The sequence below is a fragment of the Lycorma delicatula genome, chromosome 7 (assembly GCF_047948215.1).
Source record: "Lycorma delicatula isolate Av1 chromosome 7, ASM4794821v1, whole genome shotgun sequence".
Taxonomy (NCBI): Eukaryota; Metazoa; Arthropoda; class Insecta; order Hemiptera; family Fulgoridae; genus Lycorma; species Lycorma delicatula.
In genome coordinates this window covers 85,756,364-85,774,978 of record NC_134461.1, presented here as the reverse complement: position 1 = coordinate 85,774,978, position 18,615 = coordinate 85,756,364, and the positions used below count along the sequence as shown (strand labels likewise).

The window sequence follows — 18,615 nt, the reverse complement described above, 5'->3', positions numbered from 1 at the left end:
CAAAGTCACTGTCCTCTTTCCTTACCTTTCATATCTTCTTCTTTGGAGGTTAATATGGAATTACAATCCATTGCCCTAACTGCATTTGTGGCTCTGTGCTCTAGAAGCCAGTTGTTCTTTGTTGGGGCTCAGTGGGAGGTGTCTAGTCTATAGTACAATTATGGAATTTGTGTCATATCTAAAGAGAGACCCGAAAGTCTGATTTGTGTCATATCTAAAGAGAGACCCCAAAGTCTGTTTCCATTAAAAGAAATAAAAATGAATTGTTCATTATGTATTTTTTTTTTTGCATAAAGCTTACTTTAAACTATATCAATGTATGCTTCTCCATTGTCCATGTGCTGCTTTATTAGTTTCCAATGTAATGGACAGTCTCTTCCATGTTGAAGAATAAACATTTAAAAAATAGTTTCTAATGCATTTTTCAGCTCAATATTTCTTAGTCACAAATGGGAGATTTTTTCTTCGACTATGCCCAAAGCAAATTGTCACAGAATTTTAAGTCTGGGTTCTAGTTGTTCACTAAACTTCAAAGCTTCTGACAATCCACCACCCTTCAAAATGTTCTTTTAAAAAGTTCCTTGATTTTTTTAATTGAGATCACAATGAACCGGAGCTCCAGCTCACTGTAAAATGGTAGTTAAATCTATACCAATCTATTAAAGCTGAGGAATAAAATAGTTTTCAAGTGTGTTAAGAAATGAAATGCTATTAAACTTCCTTCTGAAAAGTATGGTCCTATCAGATGCATTTCAGGTAATCTGTATGTTATATCAAGGTAAGTGATCACTCTATAGAGATTGCAAGAAAGCCAAGTTAGGGGTTAAGATGATACAGTGGTTGAATGATAGGATACAGATGAGCATGTTTCTAAAATTTCAATCATTACTATATCAGTAGCTAACGCATTTTAAATATTGGTATCTAAAATTATATTTGTTCTTTCAACTGGTACAGTGTCTGAATTACTTAGAATTTGTAAAAAATATAATTTTAAGTAGTCAAATTACTCATACACATTTTAACTAAATATTTGGTTCATTCAAGCGCATGCAAAAATTTGATTGATAGTTGTGCTGCTATGTGTACGTTTCAACAGCAATAGCGTTTGGTAGGGGGTAATATATTCGTTATGGTGAGTAACATGTTGGTTAGGTACTTGAAAATGTTAACTGCCTTATATTATAGTTCGTTCCACGTTGTTCACTTAATTTATTTTTATTTCCTTTCATGTCAGTTCAACAACAAAAGCTTTAGCACGTTTAGTATTAATGTAATCTAGAATGCATACATCAACCCACCGGGTTGGTCTAGTGGTGAACGAGTCTTCCCAAATCGCTTATTTCGAAGTCGAAAGTTCCAACGTTCAAATCCTAGCAAAGGCAGTTACTTGTATACGGATTTGAATACTAGATCGTGGACACCGGTGTTCTTCGGTTGTTGGGTTTCAATTAACCACACATCTCAGAAATGGTCGACCTGAGCCTGTACAAAACTACAACTTCACTTACAATCATAGATATCATCCTCTGAAATAATTCCTGACAGTGATTCCCGGAAGCTAAAAATAGGATCCAAATATCGAGTAATAAATAATATTAAGTATAACTTCCACAAGAGGATGTAACGATTGAAAAACGTTGACGTCTAGAAATGGTACTTAATTGCTGTTATTCATAATTAGGCGTTGATCTAGATTACAAAATTTCATTAGTTTATAATCCATTCCTCAACGTAACCTTTGTTACCATAAATATATCTTTTTGAATAAAAAGATATATTTATTGGTAATCTGTTGGTGTATTTAACAACAAATTATATAGATCACGTCAGGAATGTGTAAAATTAATTATGAAATTAAAAAAAATAGACGTGGCTAAACTTCATATAACTATTTAAAATAAAAACTCATAAATAATGCTAAAATAAATACATGAATACACTAAATAAAAAAAAATACTAAATAATACAATATATGCAATACAAAAAAAAAATAAATAAAGGGTAGTAATATTTGATAAGCTGAATATATGTTCATCATTACGACCATTGTAGTAAAAACAACTGTTGAAGAACACATTCTTCGATCTTTGTAAAATATTTTTATTCGGTTAATTAATTAATAGAGGATTAAGAAATATGTTTTTTTTACGATTGATGTAAATGTAGTATAATCGATACAAGTTTAAATATTTCAAAAATTTTAGCACGTACATCTGTCCTATTAATTTACACGTTATTTGAAAGGAACAGATTAATTTTTATTAAATTATTAATTTACAGGGAAGTTGTATCATACTTCTGGTGCTGGCCGTTAATTACTCGCACAAGTTACAAAAATCAAAGGATCAAGTAACACGTGCTGTTATACTCAGTGGTTATACTACTCGTGGAGCCGTTGTTCTAAAGCAAGAACAAGATCGGATTTTTTAAATTCATTCTTAGTTCAGCGAGGTTTACAGTGGAAGGTTAAATTTCACCTGTAATCATTTAAGGTTGTGTATTCATCAGGTATGTTACTTACTAATTCATATTGAAATTTTATTTATAATATAAAGTATTATGTTCTTCTTTGCAACTTTATATTGAGATTAAAGTATTTTATTATAAATAAATTGTTTTATAAGTCTGTTAGGAATGGGTTGGCACATTTATCAGTTGCATTACGAAATAAACCTCGCTGAGAGTTTTGTTTTAATTAACTAACTAATTTCAAGTTCCTTCCCTGGAACATTACATTTATTAATATTTCCTACCTCAAAATTTCTATTCTAGATTTTTTGTATTTATTTGAGGTTATGTTTTATTCATATTCCTCTCTTTCGTTTATGTTATTAATTTTTTGACTGTTTTTAGTGTTGTTTCTACTATTGTACATGAATATGATTAACTGCTCAGAAAAATTGAAGTAGAATTATCTTGCCACCGATTGATAAAGATGCTGTTTTTTAATGTTGTAATTGCATAATGCTGATATATATTTCATTTACAAACTAGCAGTAAGTTTTCATCAGTTAAATTAATGGAATAAAAGTAAATGCCTAAATAGAAAAAATGTACATGCATAATTACCAGTTTATAGTTCCAGTGTTTGAGTTATAATGCTCAAAAGACACTGTTTATAATGCTTGAAAAGATGTACTAGCTGGAAATAGAAGCAATATTTTATTTCAGAAACTACATGTAACATAGTTAATCTTTTTAATATGAAACCATTGATACATTAAACTTTGATATGTTTCCAATTAAAGAGGAACAAGTTTTGTATAGTTGGGAATTTAAAACCATAAATTAGTTTGTTCTAGAATTAAGGTATTTTAAAAACTATAATAATTTTAAAAGTAGCATAAATTTCAACAAATACAGTAAGTAAACTACTATTAAATTATCTATTACATAATCACAATTTTCAGCCAAAGTTTTTTTTTTGTGTTTATGATTAATTTACTTCATACTTTAAGTAAGAAGTATACATTTGGACAGCAGTAATCTTAAGAAATAAGTTTTACACTAAATGTATTTCACACTATTTCTTAGACGAACAAAAATAACTTGCATAGCAAGTTTATAGATTTATAGTTACTTGAGATTGTATTGTTAGTAATCTCAAAAATGAACCATTTTCATTGGCTGTGTGTATTGTTGCTTGGTAGGTGAAACCTATTAAAAAAAATTTTATAGAAACAAAAACAATTAACAATGTTAATAACTAATAGTACAATATACATGTTTTGAAGTGTGATTTTATGGGACTGTAAACATTTTAAATATGTTTTTTACTTCTAACTTCTTAAGAAATAAATTTGTAAATATATAATATGTAAATATATATTATGTAAATAATTTGGCTTGTAAATTCATTTTTTTTGTCACATTGTTAAATTTGCTCTTATTCTGAACATCATGTAGCAGGTATTGCTGAGTATAATTAATTCATATCTTAATACTATTTTTAATTTATTTAAAACAATGCATACAAACATACAATAAACATTAAAAAAATTTTGAAAAAATTAAAAATTAGGAAAAAAGATATTAAATAAGAAAATCAAATTATTTTTTTTAAACACAATTTCCATCTTACATTGATTAAACATTATTAAATTTAATAATTCCCTTATTCCATACAACTTTTCATCTTACATGTTTCATTAGACTCCCAACTAAGATTGTTGTAAAGTGAATGGTGATCCTTTTCTTACTTATACTGATGAACTCTGAACTGGTGAACTCAAATAAAACCTTTTAATATTTTGTGTTGTCTTAAGGTTAGGTTTTTGTTGTGGATTATATTCCATTCATCTTTAAAATTATCTTTGTAATATGCATTACTATCTGAGTTCCTTTAGTTTGAACATGTCATAAACAGTTAAGTCATCTGATTTTCTTCTTTGTCTGATCGATATAAAGTAAGATTTTGCCCATCATATTAATTAAAGTACTTATGATCAACTATATTTACAGTGTACAGATTTTGCTGTATTGTTGATTTAATGGGTTTATGTGTGGGTGATGGTCATATACAATCGTGCATTGTAATCAGGTGATACATTGATTGGAAGCTTGAAAAAAAGTTCAAAAATACTTTCAACACTGTCTGCTACCATCATCATGTGTCCTTTCAGTAAAAACAATTGTTCACTGTAACAGAATGACTTTATAGAAAGATCACATAAGGCACTTGCCAAGGATTTATCCTGTTTTGATTCATCTGATGTCAAAACAAAATTTAAAATTATTGTTTAATATAATCTACTACACATGGGATGACTTTGTTGCACAATACACTGCCATTACCTTCATTCCACACATGCAAATTTTAATATTTTTTTAAGTTTTATATATTGTAAAGTTGTGGACTTGTAATTTTTGTTATAATACATTGATGGACAGATCATAATACTTTGCAGATATATTGTAGAGCTAATCCCTGTAGACCCAAGTTTTAAATTTTCCCAAATATTGCATTGATCTTTTTCTGGTAAAAGTAGCTATCGTTTCCTTTTATAAAAAACTTTTAAACATTTTTTCATGGTTTGTTTTTTTTTCTCTTCCACTATTCTCAGAAGACTCTAAGCATATGCATTACTGATAGAAAAATAAATTCACTTCATAGCCCCTTGATTATTTTCGCAGTAGTAAGTTGTCACTATTTGTATACTATTCAGCCTTTCTTTCAGAATGTTTTCAGATAAACTATTTTTACTGTTCATAAGAGGAATATTAATTGGGTTTTTTGTACCATAACCTTTATTTTCTTTACTTTCCTTTGGAACTTGAGACATCTTAACCCAACACTTAAATGAATTTTCTCTCAAATTTAATCAGTTCAGGAGAAATCTTTGACAAACTGCTTTTTAACCATTACTTTTATCCAGAAAAGTATTGTGACCTTCTTTTATTACAGATAGTTTTGTATTCTGGTTTGTTTCATCTTCAACAGTCTCTAGTTCATATTTTCTTTGCCTTTAATTCTAAATGTGGCACAAGTCCCTTAATATTTGTAGTGACAAAAAAAAATTAATAAATAAAAAAATTTAAAGCTTTCTTGATTTTTATTAAGAATCTGACAATATAAAAATTCCCTTCACTTTTTTTGCTTCAACATTGCAATTGTATCTCATTTAAATTCTTATTGCCTCTTTAGAAATGGTGTGATTGATAACTGAGATTGTTCCACTTATAAAGAAGTAAATATGCACTAATGCAAAAATTATCTGTGGATAATTTTGATGTCCAGATGGAAAAAGTTTTTGAACAAATTAATTTAAAAGAATTAATGAAAGTATAAATAGAAATTTGAGTGAGAAATAATGTGGCAGTCAGTCAACTTAATCTATGCCACATGAAAGGATGTAAAGATATGGTAACAAACTAATCTGATTTATCAATGAGAAGGTTATGATTTAATGAAAAAGAGGCCATATAGGAGAGTCTGGCAGAAGTAGGTTGGAAGAGGAGTATATAAATTGCAAGAGATATGCTGGATTCAGAAACAGAGGAAATACTGACTAATTTGATGTGAAGAATGAATTGAAACAAGAAAATGTTTTCTCTTCCATATTAATTAATACATTAATGAAAATAGTTAATCAGAGATTGGATGAAGACATTGAACAGTGATTTTATTAGATGTTATGGTTATATAGGGAATCAATGAAAATTGAGGAGTGGGACAAGAGTTGAAAATGCATGGGTTAAAGATTAGTAAAAACAGACATTCTGTTAGTGGCAAGGAAAAGAAACTGGAGAGGTATGTGTTGAAGAGAAGATTGCTAAATGTTGCTGACAATTTTAAGTGTTTGGGTTCTAGTCTGAAAGCAGATGGAGAATAGAAAGTGAGATAACCACCTGATTGCAGAAAGGAGGAGACTTCTACAAAACTATTAAACAGTTGGTTTGGGATAGAAATGTACCATGGAAGGTGAAGTTAATCTATAAATTATATTATGACCCTACAATTACATTTTTATATGAAATATAGATAGTGACAGAAAAGGATTGGGAGTTGTCTATAGTCAGGGGAAATGAAATTTGTAAGAGACATAATGGGAATAACAAGAAGAGAAAAAATAAGTAATTGGTTTTTTGCCTGTCAGTCTCCCAGTTTGTTCTGAATGTAGAATGTTTTTATTATTCTTACATTTTGTAACTTTGATTTAAAATCAGGCCTTGTCTTAAAATTACTCTCATGATATTGCCTGTGTTAAATGAGTTTTTTCTTCCTGCGAAAAATATTGTAATGAAGAAGAATTTTGAGGGCAAAAGTGGTTGTAAATCAAACTTAGAGTATTAATCAATTTTTTTGTGTAGGACAAATTTTTTTTTTAAATTGTAGAGTTATATTAAAAATTAATCAGGGTTATTTCTAAATATTTTCTGAAAATTTGAACAAAGATCTGCCTCTTTGTTAGTAGGGATTACCATTTTTCTTCTCTTAATTTATAAATTTCATATTTTTTTCATGTCTCAATTCACTTTCCTAATTTTTTACTGGGAAAAATAGCAAAGAGTTAGACAAATTTTAATGAAATAAGTCTTAGGAATATTCTTTTCTCTTACGTGTGGTACAATGATCCAAAAAAAATTATAGACCGAAAATAATGTATGATAATCACAGTCTCTGTTTTTTCCTTCCTCCGGGCACCACCGTTCAGAGGGTAAGATGAATGACAAGTAGTGTGAAAATGACATGCCTGACCGGGATTCGAATCCAGGAACTCTGGATGAAAGGCCGAGATGCTAGTGCCATAGAGGCCGGCTCTGTACAGTATCTAACTTATGTTAAGTTACATTAATAATTGCCGGTAATTCAAATGTTCATTAAATACATTTTATTCACTTAAGTGTTATGTCTCCTTATTAACTTTATTACATTTACTTTTATATTATTTCATATTAATTGAGGTTAGTTAAGTTTAAAATTATATTAATATTACATAATTTAGAAGTTTGTGTAGCTATACATGTTTATATGTATAGATTAGTAACGAAAGTAAAAATGAATAATGCATTTAAGTTAAATAGAATAATATGTAACATCAGCTGGTTTAATAAGATAACATAACATGACAGTTGTTTATTTACATTAACTAAATGAAAAAAAAATGAATCTTAATATATATTGTCTGTCAAAAAAAAAGTTTTTTTTAATAATAATTAAATTATTTTACAATAAGTTACATAAATTTTATAATAGTTGACAATATGAAAATAAATTATACAAATAATATAACCTAATATAATATCTTAAGGTATAAAAAACATAGTTTAATCAGGTATATAATTGAACACATAAAACATTTATTTTGCATTTAATATCAATTATTTATACAATTATACAATGAATAATAATCATAAATTAATAATGATAATGTAATATAATAATAACAATACTGATAATGCTCATAGTCAAATCAACTTGGTTATCAAGTACGGTTTTATGAGTAAATCATAAAACCGATTTAATCCTAAATCGTATAGATTTAGGATTTCTTTAAAATAATATATGCTGTTCGTGGGGATACTTCGTACTGAGAAGGTGTATCCAATGGCCAGAATTATCGTGATGCAAATTGTGTAAATAATAATCTTGTATAATTGATGACTTATTGCACATATTTTACCATAACTTAGGTACTACACCGAGGCTGTGATTATTTTTTATTTTTTCCACCCCAAAAAAGAAACATTATAGAAAAATAATAAAACGAATTGTATATTTTTTCTCTTATCTTGGAATATCATTTTTTTATTAGTTTCTTAAACAATTTATTTACTTATTTATTTTGTGAGATACAATTTTATACCTATATTTTAACAAGAAAGTTTTAAATGGTATAAGTTTAGATTGAACAAAAATGTGAATAACTGAACATGCATTATATATTATATTTAAAAAAAAAATTATTTCTTTTAGCTTAATGAGACAATATTGTTCATTATATTATATTAATATACTTTAGGTATAAAAAAAATATAATTATTAACATTTAGATGTGGGCTTACATCAATATTCATAATACAACATATATATTTTTATTTTTACTGCATAGTAATTTACAGAGTCGTGATTTAAAGAGATCACCCACAAACCAATCCTAGGATTGACAACAAAAGAAGATTTTATCAGAATGATGTGTAAATTCCTGTCAAATTAAAAAAAAGATAAACAGTTATGTATTAATTTCCTGGTTATATGAGTGCATGCAGCTGTAATTAAAGGAAAGTATGGTGATCCATATAAAAAGACCCTTCCATTAATTTGGAAATGTCAATGGTTAACACCCTAAGGAGTTTATTAAAACTAAAAAAAAAAACACCTACATTTTCTAGATAGATGTCTGCATGTATGAATGTCTGTGCTTTTCACTAAATAGATTGAATGAACCTGTTCTTTTTTTCAAAGTTGAGTTAGTAGGCATCACTACATATGAGAGCAATTATCATGTTAAAATTTTCTGAGGAAGTGGGAGAAATTTTGCACATTTTATTTTTGACTTTTAGTTTGGTGACTAGACAAATACCTTGCAAAAGATACCTTAATTATTCTTTTGTTTATTTTTAATTTATTACATTATTTTAAGTAATTTTTTACAAAATAAATTTTGGATTTATTTTGTTTAAATAACAGTTCAGTGAAAACATTTGTGATGAAAAATCTTGAAATCATCCAAAAATAAGTTTTCAAGATACAGCTTCAATTTCTCATTGATGAAAAAATTGTAGCAAATTCAATTTCCAGTTTGTTTACTACTTTATTCCAAAGTTGTATGCATCTTTTAAAATGTTGTAATACATTTTCTGTCCTACAATTTGAAAATTATGTACAGTAAATGTCGCTATCAATCTCAGACTTAAGCAAACAACACATTAAATCATTAAAATAATTTAAAGTTATCAGATATGATATTGATTTTATGGTGATTTCTCCATTTTTCAATTTAAATGTTCAAGTTCTGATGATGAAGTAAGTCGATTATTTTTTAATAAAATTAAATGGCAGCAAGATCTAGTGGTGAGCTCTCTGGATAATATTACTGAAATGAGAGTAAAGTATTTAGGGAAACATCTTGCACAAGTTTCAAGTCTATCATTACAGTTACAACTCCAAAGTTTTTTCACCCTCTTAAATTATATTTAAAAATAACATTTCAACAAAAATCACAGACTGGCTATTTGGAATTTTGAAACTTCAATATAGTGAGGTACTAATATAGTACTATATATGGTACTATAGTGAGCTATACTTGCCTAAGGTATAGTGGGGTGCATGGGTGTTTGTGTTTTCATACTATACCCTTTAGTAATTGAATATCTTATGATGAATCTGTTGCCCAGTATCAATATTTTGATTGCTGATATCACCTTTAACATAAAATTAGAGAAGCTGGCCTCCTCCTGTCATAAAGTTTTGTTTGTGGTTGTCTTAATTTGAGTGTTCTAATTTTGTTAAAGATTTAAACATTGCAAATATCTTACATGATTATTATTTTCTGTGAGTGTGGTTCAATCCATGCAGTATACAGATAATATTAGGTGCTAATAATACAAAAGCCTACATAAATTTTTAACTTAGAAGTGAACAACCAATTTTTGTGTATTTTGCCACTTGACGGAAATCTTACAGATATAGATTTTTAAATTAATTCTTGAGATCTAAATATGTTCCTTTACGTAAAATTATATCTGTGCGTTTCAAATTATTTAAATGCAAATAAAAAATCTGAACTTGTGGCACACATTGTTTACTTATCAGTTCTACCTATGTTAAAAAAAAATTGGTCTAAAATCAATTGTCATTAAGATGATTAAGTAAGTATATAATCATTCAGAAACATACCTATATTTTTTGTTTGGAATAAATTTTATTATTTTCCTACTTTTGGTTTGTTACAGAATGCCACAGAACGAATATATTGAGCGGCACCAAAAGCTGTATGGTCGCCGATTAGATTATGAAGAGCGTAAAAGAAAAAGAGAGGCTCGTGAGCCTCATAAACGAGCAGAAATGGCCAAAAAATTGAGAGGTCTTAAAGCTAAAATATTCAACAAGCAAAGACGTTTAGAAAAAGTTCAAATGAAAAAGAAAATCAAAGCACATGAAGAGAAACAAGTTAAAAAAACACATGAAGAAGCAAAAGAAGGCGCATTACCTGTTTACCTCTTGGACAGAAATGTACAGTCTAGAGCTAAAGTACTTTCAAATATGATTAAACAGAAAAGAAAAGAAAAGGCAGGTAAATGGGATGTACCAATACCCAAAGTAAGAGCGCAAGCTGATGCAGAAGTGTTTAAAGTAGTTCGTAGTGGCAAAACTAAACGAAAAGCTTGGAAAAGAATGGTGACAAAAGTTTGTTATGTCGGTGAAGGATTTACACGTAAACCACCAAAATTTGAAAGATTTATTCGTCCAATGGCACTTAGATTTAATAAAGCACATGTCACGCATCCTGAATTAAAAGCAACATTTTATCTCCCAATTATTGGTGTAAAAAAGAATCCTAGTTCCGCAATGTATACACAGCTCGGTGTTATTACAAAAGGTACAGTTATTGAAGTTAACATCAGTGAGCTGGGTTTGGTAACACAAGCCGGTAAAGTTGTATGGGGAAAGTATGCGCAGGTTACAAATAATCCTGAAAATGATGGCTGTATCAATGCTGTATTACTTGTTTAATAAATGTATGTTTTCAGAGTAATAAAGTGCAAGTTTTTTATTTAACATTTAATTTTAAAATACAGTCTATTTTACATTCCTTATTAATCTTCCTTTTACAATATTCGATCAGATTTAGGTTTAATAATATTCTCTGTATTTATACCAGTTCCAAAGTATTAGGTATCTAAGTGAGTAAGATCAAAAAGGCTGTAGTCATTGGTTCGATCCACCTCTTGATTTATTGTTGTGGAAATATATCGTTTATGAAATCACAAATACAGTTTGCATAGTGTGGAGAAGTACTGTTCTGTTGTTAAAAGTTAACATCAACATCTTCTGTTTGAGAGTACACAAACGGTTCGTTTTGTCCAAATAATTATGAAATGTATGATATTGCATAGAAAAAAGTGGTTGATTATTTGGTGCTGTCTAACCAGATAATTTTTTAAAAATTAAACATGTATCACAAAAAATGGCTTGTTACTGAAAATTATTCAGTAGAAAAGATTTTGTTGTTAATCTCTTGAGAATATTGTTAGCAAATTTATACTTTCCTAGGTTTTTGCTTGGATTTAACTTCTGTCCAATAATCCTGTAATAAATAAAATATGTTACACTGGTAATATTCTGTTTGTTAAATCCGAAGCTACCCACCGGTTTGGTCTAGTGGTCTTCGGGAATCAGCTGATTTGGAATCGAGAGTTCCAGCGTTAAAGTCCTAGTAAAGGCAATTTACTTTTATACAGATTTGAATACTAGATCGTGGATTCCGGTGTTCTTTGGTGGTTGGATTTCAAATAACCATACATCTCATTAATGGTCGATCTGAGACTGTACAAGACTTGCACTCGTATATATCATGCTCCGAATTAATACCTGACTAATTCCCGGAGGCTAAACAGGAAAAGGAAATTAAATCGTCAGCTAATAAAACATGAAATGACATCTAACTTATATTTTTTGTATAACATTAGTTCACACTTTTTTACATTAACGTAACAAATAAAGATAAAATGAATAACTAAAATGTTAACAGTTTAATTAGGTTTCTCGTAATCTATGTATTTAATTATAATAAAGAACAATGATGTTTTTGGCGGTCGTGTTTTTAATCTTTATAACGTGTGTATATTATATAATATTTTATTTATATATATATTTTGTTTAATTTAAACACGTGTGTGTGTGTGTATATATTATATAGCCTATGATACTCCCGGTAATGTAAGGATTCCAAAGCGGGGTCATACATCTAAATCGGTAAAACTACTATGATGGAACAAACATACGAGTATCAAATCAGAATAAGAAAATAAAGAATGATAACCACATTAAATTTTCAGTACCGCAAATTACTGTTAACATTCATTGCCCTCACAGATTACTTCTAGAACTACCTAATCAGAATTTAAAAATAAACCAATAACACACATTCACTTTTCAGTACTGCAGATTACTGTAACATTCATTGCCCTAAGTGATTATTTCCGTAACTACCTAATCAGAAAAGGAAAATAAATCAATGACAACACACATTCACTTTTCACTACCGCAAATTACTCTTTGTCACCTGCTGGTATGATCGGAGCATGCTCCGATCACACCAGAGTACTGAAGAGGAGTTATGTTTATTATCACTGGTTTATTTTAGATAGTTACGGCAGTTATCTGTGAGGGCGATGAATGTTAGAGTAATCTGCGGTACAGAAGAGTGAATGTGTGTTTCATGGGTTTATTCTATAAACCCATATTCTATTCTGATTAGGTAGTTACGGATGTTATCCTTGAAAGCGGAAAACTGTAAGAATAATCTTCGATACTGAAAAGTGAATGTGTGTTAATGGTTTGTTTTCCTATTCTGATTAGATTGTTACGGAAGTAATCTATGAGGGCGGTGAATAAAAGATTTGCAGAAAAGTTAATGTGAAACCACAAAAAGTAGTTTCTGAACAGTGAATGTGTGTTGTTATTGGTTTATTTTCCTATTCTGATTAGATAGTTGCGGGTGTAATCCTTGAGCGCGGCGAATGTTAAGAGTAATCTGCAGTAATGAGAAGTGAATGTGCTATGTCATTGGTATATTTTTCTCTTCTGAATAGATAGTTACGGAGTAATCTGTGAGGGCTATGAATGTTAACAGTAATCTGCGGTACTGAAAAAAGATAGAATGTTGTCATTGGTTTATTTTAATATTATGTTTTGGTCTTTATCTATTCTTCAATCATCTTATTACAAAGTTAAGTGGATTTTCATTAATAAAACGTTTTAATGTAATTTTAAATATATTCTTTGTTAGTTTACTTTATTATTTTACAGATGTCACAAGACGTGTTCATTTCTGATGAGCAATTAAGGGATACTGTTGAAGCCGTCCTCCTCGATACTGATTTCTCCAACAAATTGGAATCTACTCCAGATTTTCAAAATCAACAACCATCAGCACTAACTAGTTATCAGCCTCGATGTCTACCCTCTTATAGAAGACTAGTTTTTGAATCTGATAATAGTGAGGATAGCGACGATGATGACATCAATTACTACAGTATCCTCGGGGGTAGCTTTTCGTTCAATTAGGACAGTGATGGCTGAAACTAATAGTATTTTGGAATCCAGTAGCAATAATGATCCCCATTGGGCTGAAGATGGATGGAATCAGTTGTTAAACACTACGACAGAACAAGAATTAGCAAATGCATCATCTCTGGCAGAAGAAACAGTACCTCTCCTGGAAAATGAAGCTTCTGTAGAGAGCACCATTAGAATGAAATTTAGTGTTAAGAGCACCGTTAATAATTCGGAAACTATTTTAAAAATAGTTTCTACATTTATTTTCAACTAAAGTTTAAGTTAAGATTTTTTATTTTTATTTTGCAGTTGGAGGATTATTATAATAATTACGCATCTGCTGCACATGCATTTAATACTAATGTAAATAAAATAAAGAATGTAACAATGAAGTTAACTTGTTTTCAATGAAGGTAAACAAAACCAAGATGTTTTTTGTTATTTTGAAAGATAATGTTGTCTCCTCGTTTTTAGGATATTCATTTACAGCGAAACGCAATTCAGTTTTGAATCTAATAGTAAGAGCAGGTTATAAAAATGAAGTAAAAGAAAGACCAGCTTAGAGTGAATTTAACGCGTTGAATTTTTTGTAAGATTAACTGTGGAAAATTTATTACATATACTTGTGGACATCCGATTTGTATTTCATGTAAAAAAAAATTGTTCCACCAATTAGATATTCGGTATGCGGGGACACAATTTTATTATTTAATAATTTTTTTTTTAAAGGAATATGTGTTTTATTGTACCATTTTTATGGTAGAATAAAACAGCATGGTTGTGGAATATCAAATGATCTATATAAAATTTATCCTCGTGTAAAAATAAATGAGCGAATAGCTTTTATGCTAAAAAATGAAGAAACAGGAATAGAAATTGATGAAGATGAAAGGTTCATTGATCTTCGATGAAGACATTAATAGAAGAATCCTATGTAAAATTTGTCTTATCGAAGATGCCTGCCTAATGTTTATGCCGTCTGGTCATAACTCATGTAAGAAATGTGCTGAAAACTTATTTACGGATGAACTAAGTAGAAAAGGTAATCGGTGTCCTTTCTGTAGGGAGCAAGTTATATTAACAAATAGAATTCACGAATAAATGAAAATTTAATTCGAATAGTTACTGAATGCGATTAGTATATCTTGATAGTATTTACTCATATATAAATATTTAATTTACTGTTATAGGTTGTTTGAGATCAATGTCAGAAACAGAATTACAATTAAGCAGCAGATTGCAAACATTTAAGCAGGAATTGGAAAAATATGAGTTTGACTTAAAACTTGAGATTAGTAAGCGACTCGACAATATTAATCTGAAAAATTTTTATCCCGTTTGCGGCGCTAAGCTAAAGGTCGGACGCACTTCCCATCAAACTAAATAAGGGCGGATTAATTCGCTGTGAAGGTGGAGGATACATATTATGTTAGGGTGAGTGGACCATATCATCTGAAACTAATTTATTACATTGTGCAATTAATCATAAAATATCCAATCAAACATGTAAAATAGCCGATAAATTATATAATTGGAAATTTTTTGAAGAGAGTATAGTCTATGAAGAATTAGCAGATTCGTTCTATAACTGGAATAGACATCTTCCAAAAGAGGAATCGATAGTGAAAACAGGTTTTTATTTTATAGGTGTATTAGATAGTGTTGCATGTCCTGATTGTTATGTACAGATTTTTGAGTGGGAAGAGGATGAAATTTCGTTGGGCGAGCATAAACGATTATCTCCAAATTGTCCATTAGTGAATGAGCGATTACACGGTAAAAGGTGGGTAAGGGGTGTGATTTATTGAGTTGTATATAAAGTAATATGTGAATATATACTCTTCTTAAACTTATACATTTCATTTTACTGCTTCATGTCTTGTCGTACGGTGGGTGAAGTTCACTAGATGTCACTGTTCGGAGTCGGATCTTCTTCCGCCGAAGAAGAAATGAATACGTCGTCTTCAGAAGAACAACTTGTGACATCGTCAAATGGTGAACTCACTACCTGCAATGAAGAGGACCTGATTAGTTACATTAAGGATGTAAGAATCGTTTCACTCATCATCTAATCACCATTCTTAAGAAGAAATTTCCAAGATTAAAATTAATGATGTTAAACAGGAGAACATACTTTGGCGTTGGGAAAACGGCGTAGTAGAGAACACAATTTCATATAATGAATTGTGTTCTGAATTAATCGAATGGCAGTTTTATTTAGTTTTATATCTTTAAATAAAAATATATGTATAACCTAAATAATATGATTGTTAGAAATAAAATATTGTATTAGAATTCATTTCTTTTTTTTATTTTCTACCTTTCACTTCTTTTATATTTATATCATATACAAAATGCTTAATATGCTAGTTCACATTCTAAAATGAGTGTGAAACGAGGTATTGCAAAAGAGCTTCACAAACAAGCTCGTAGAAACTATCTAACAAGATCTATTGAGCTGAAGGGATTTAGTTGATTTGTACCAAGCTGATCTGGTAGAGATGATACAATATTCTAGGATAAATAGAGGGTGTAAATATATTCTCACACATATAAATTGTTTTTCTAAATTTGCTTTTGCTTTCCTATTAAAGAGGGAAAAAGCTGATGATGTAAAAGTCCTTGACCTATATTTCAAAAATACAAAATGAAAAATTTTCAAACATGATGGTAGTGAGTGGTTTAACTCAAATATGAAAGCAGTACTTTTTAAGTTTGATATCAATCATTATTCAACATGTTCTGATAAAAAAGATTAAATTGTTGAGCGGTTCAATAGAATCCTCAACTCTAACATGTAGCGTAAATTTGCTGAGAAAAAGTTTTACCGATGAGTAACTATATTAGATGAATTGGTCAACAATTATAACAGGGTGCACAGGTCTAGGTTTTAAACCGAAATATTTTTATATAAAAACGAACACGAAGTGTTGCTAAATATACCAAAAAACGCCTGCAGCATACGGTTGTGAATAAATTTGATGTACGTGATCAGATAAAAATAAGTAACTATAAAAAGACATTTACGAAAGGATATCTTCCGAACGACGAATTTCTCCTTACCATCTTTAAGAATATGGTAAGGAGAAAGTATTACAGGGAAGTTTTTATACTGAAGAAATTAGTAAAACTAAGAATGGTAATGCGTACTTGGTGGAAAAATTATTAAAGAAAAGCATTAAAAAACTGCTCGTCCATTGGTTGGGATTTGATAAGAAGAGCATTCATGGATAGAAAAGAAAAACCTTTCAAAATAAATTACACTTAAAATATGTTCAGCAGTAGAGATGAATGTCGAAGAACAACATCGGAAGTTAACGGTAATTAATTTTGACCGTTTAATAGGAAATGTAGTCGAATTCAATTCGAAAAAGACGAAGAGCGATTACAAAAAAAATGTAATCTGCAGTAATGAGAAGTGAATGTGCTTTGTCATTGGTATATTTTTCTCTTCTGAATAGATAGTTACGGAATTTTTTATTTATTGCTGGAATTAATCACAGAAAAAATATATTTTAAAGTGCGTAATTATTCTATATGTTACATTTAAGGTCTCTTCCGAACAATATCAGATGTTTGGTTGCAGGTCCTTCAAATTCTGTTAAGTCTAATACGGTTTTCAACCTTTTGTTTGACCCTAGTGGGTTGAGGTTCAGTAATATATGTGTTTTCTAAATCTTTGTATCAACCTAAATATTTATTCTGAAAACGTTTTCTAGCCTGTTGAAGGAATAGGCTATTATTACAGCGATAATGATGTTATTGTAGCACCTGAAGAAACAGGGCCAAGTTCGGTAATGATATTTGATGAATGTGAAAAGCAAAATAACATAAAATATTTTATTATGGGACGGTACAATAACATCGATGTATTTTATGTGTCAGACCTATAGCAAAATCCCTAAAAAATTGGTCCGTGACGATGCGAATTTTCATATGGTCTTTCGATAGGACGATAGAAACCTAAGACATATATCACGATCATGTAACACCTCATGACATTTGAAAAGTTTAAAGGAATATGAAACGGTGCTTGGAACCGAGCAAAAAATGGATTTTTAATAACTGATTAGGAAAGAGATATCTATAAAGGACGGTACAGATTTAATTTCGATACCTTTATCGGAAAGTCAGAAAAAAGCTTGAAAAACCAAAAAAGTTTGCAAGCTGGCGTGCAGGCTTTCCAAAGCGTACTTAAATCGAATCTGATGGTAAGTGCTTTCAGTAAAAGGTCGAATGAATGCCTTGGAGGATCACGAGTGAATCATCACTGAGATTGAAGAGATTCGCAGAAGTATTAAAAGAAAACATACAGAATTGATAGAAGAAGGATAGAATCACCTGAAGCCGCAACAAGACTTCAAACCTCTGATAAAGAGGTTACTGAACCTCTGATTAAGCTCGCCGAACAGATCGGTTCTGAAGAGGGTGAGACAAAGCGTTTGAAAAATGAAATATACCTAAAGGTTCGTCCGCCACTCAAGGAGTCTGCTGAAGAGTTGAGGGAAAAAGATGAACGGGAATATCGCGAATTCGAAAAGACTCGACATGAGAGCGCTATTTTCGATCAACTAACAAAAGAAGTTAGAATGAAGTATGGTAAACGTTCTTTCACAGACGACGGTTCGCAGAGCATGTGCTAGTTTGGTGAGGTCGGACAAGGAGATAAACGACCGTTTAGCGAATTTCACCGGAAGATGGATACTTCTGGCTTGCCCGCTCCCCTAGAATTGGTCCACCACCCGATGATGAGATGAGATGAGTGGTGTAAGACATCGACATAACTCTAAGAGGCTTATTCCTCATGCGGCTCGTCATCAGGGTGAAAATGTTGAAGACTGAGCTGCGAACAAGAGACAAACACGAAGAGTCTTTCGAGTCTGAACCAA

The 18,615-nt window shown here is 30.1% G+C and overlaps 1 protein-coding gene across 1 annotated transcript; it reads left to right on the top strand.

Annotated features, from left to right (window-relative positions):
- The first annotated feature begins 2,351 nt into the window (after positions 1-2,351).
- On the top strand, positions 2,352-11,205 carry Ip259 (NSA2 ribosome biogenesis factor-like IP259). The gene is made up of 2 exons (XM_075370724.1): positions 2,352-2,511; positions 10,399-11,205. Exon 2 carries the CDS (start codon positions 10,400-10,402, stop codon positions 11,177-11,179), a length of 780 nt encoding a protein of 259 aa, XP_075226839.1. The 5' UTR covers positions 2,352-2,511; position 10,399; the 3' UTR covers positions 11,180-11,205.
- The last annotated feature ends 7,410 nt before the right edge of the window (positions 11,206-18,615 follow it).

Bases quoted from the DNA above. Each gene is read 5' to 3' on its own strand.
- Ip259 (XM_075370724.1), top strand. From the start codon at position 10,400: ATGCCACAGAACGAATATATTGAGCGGCACCAAAAGCTGTATGGTCGC.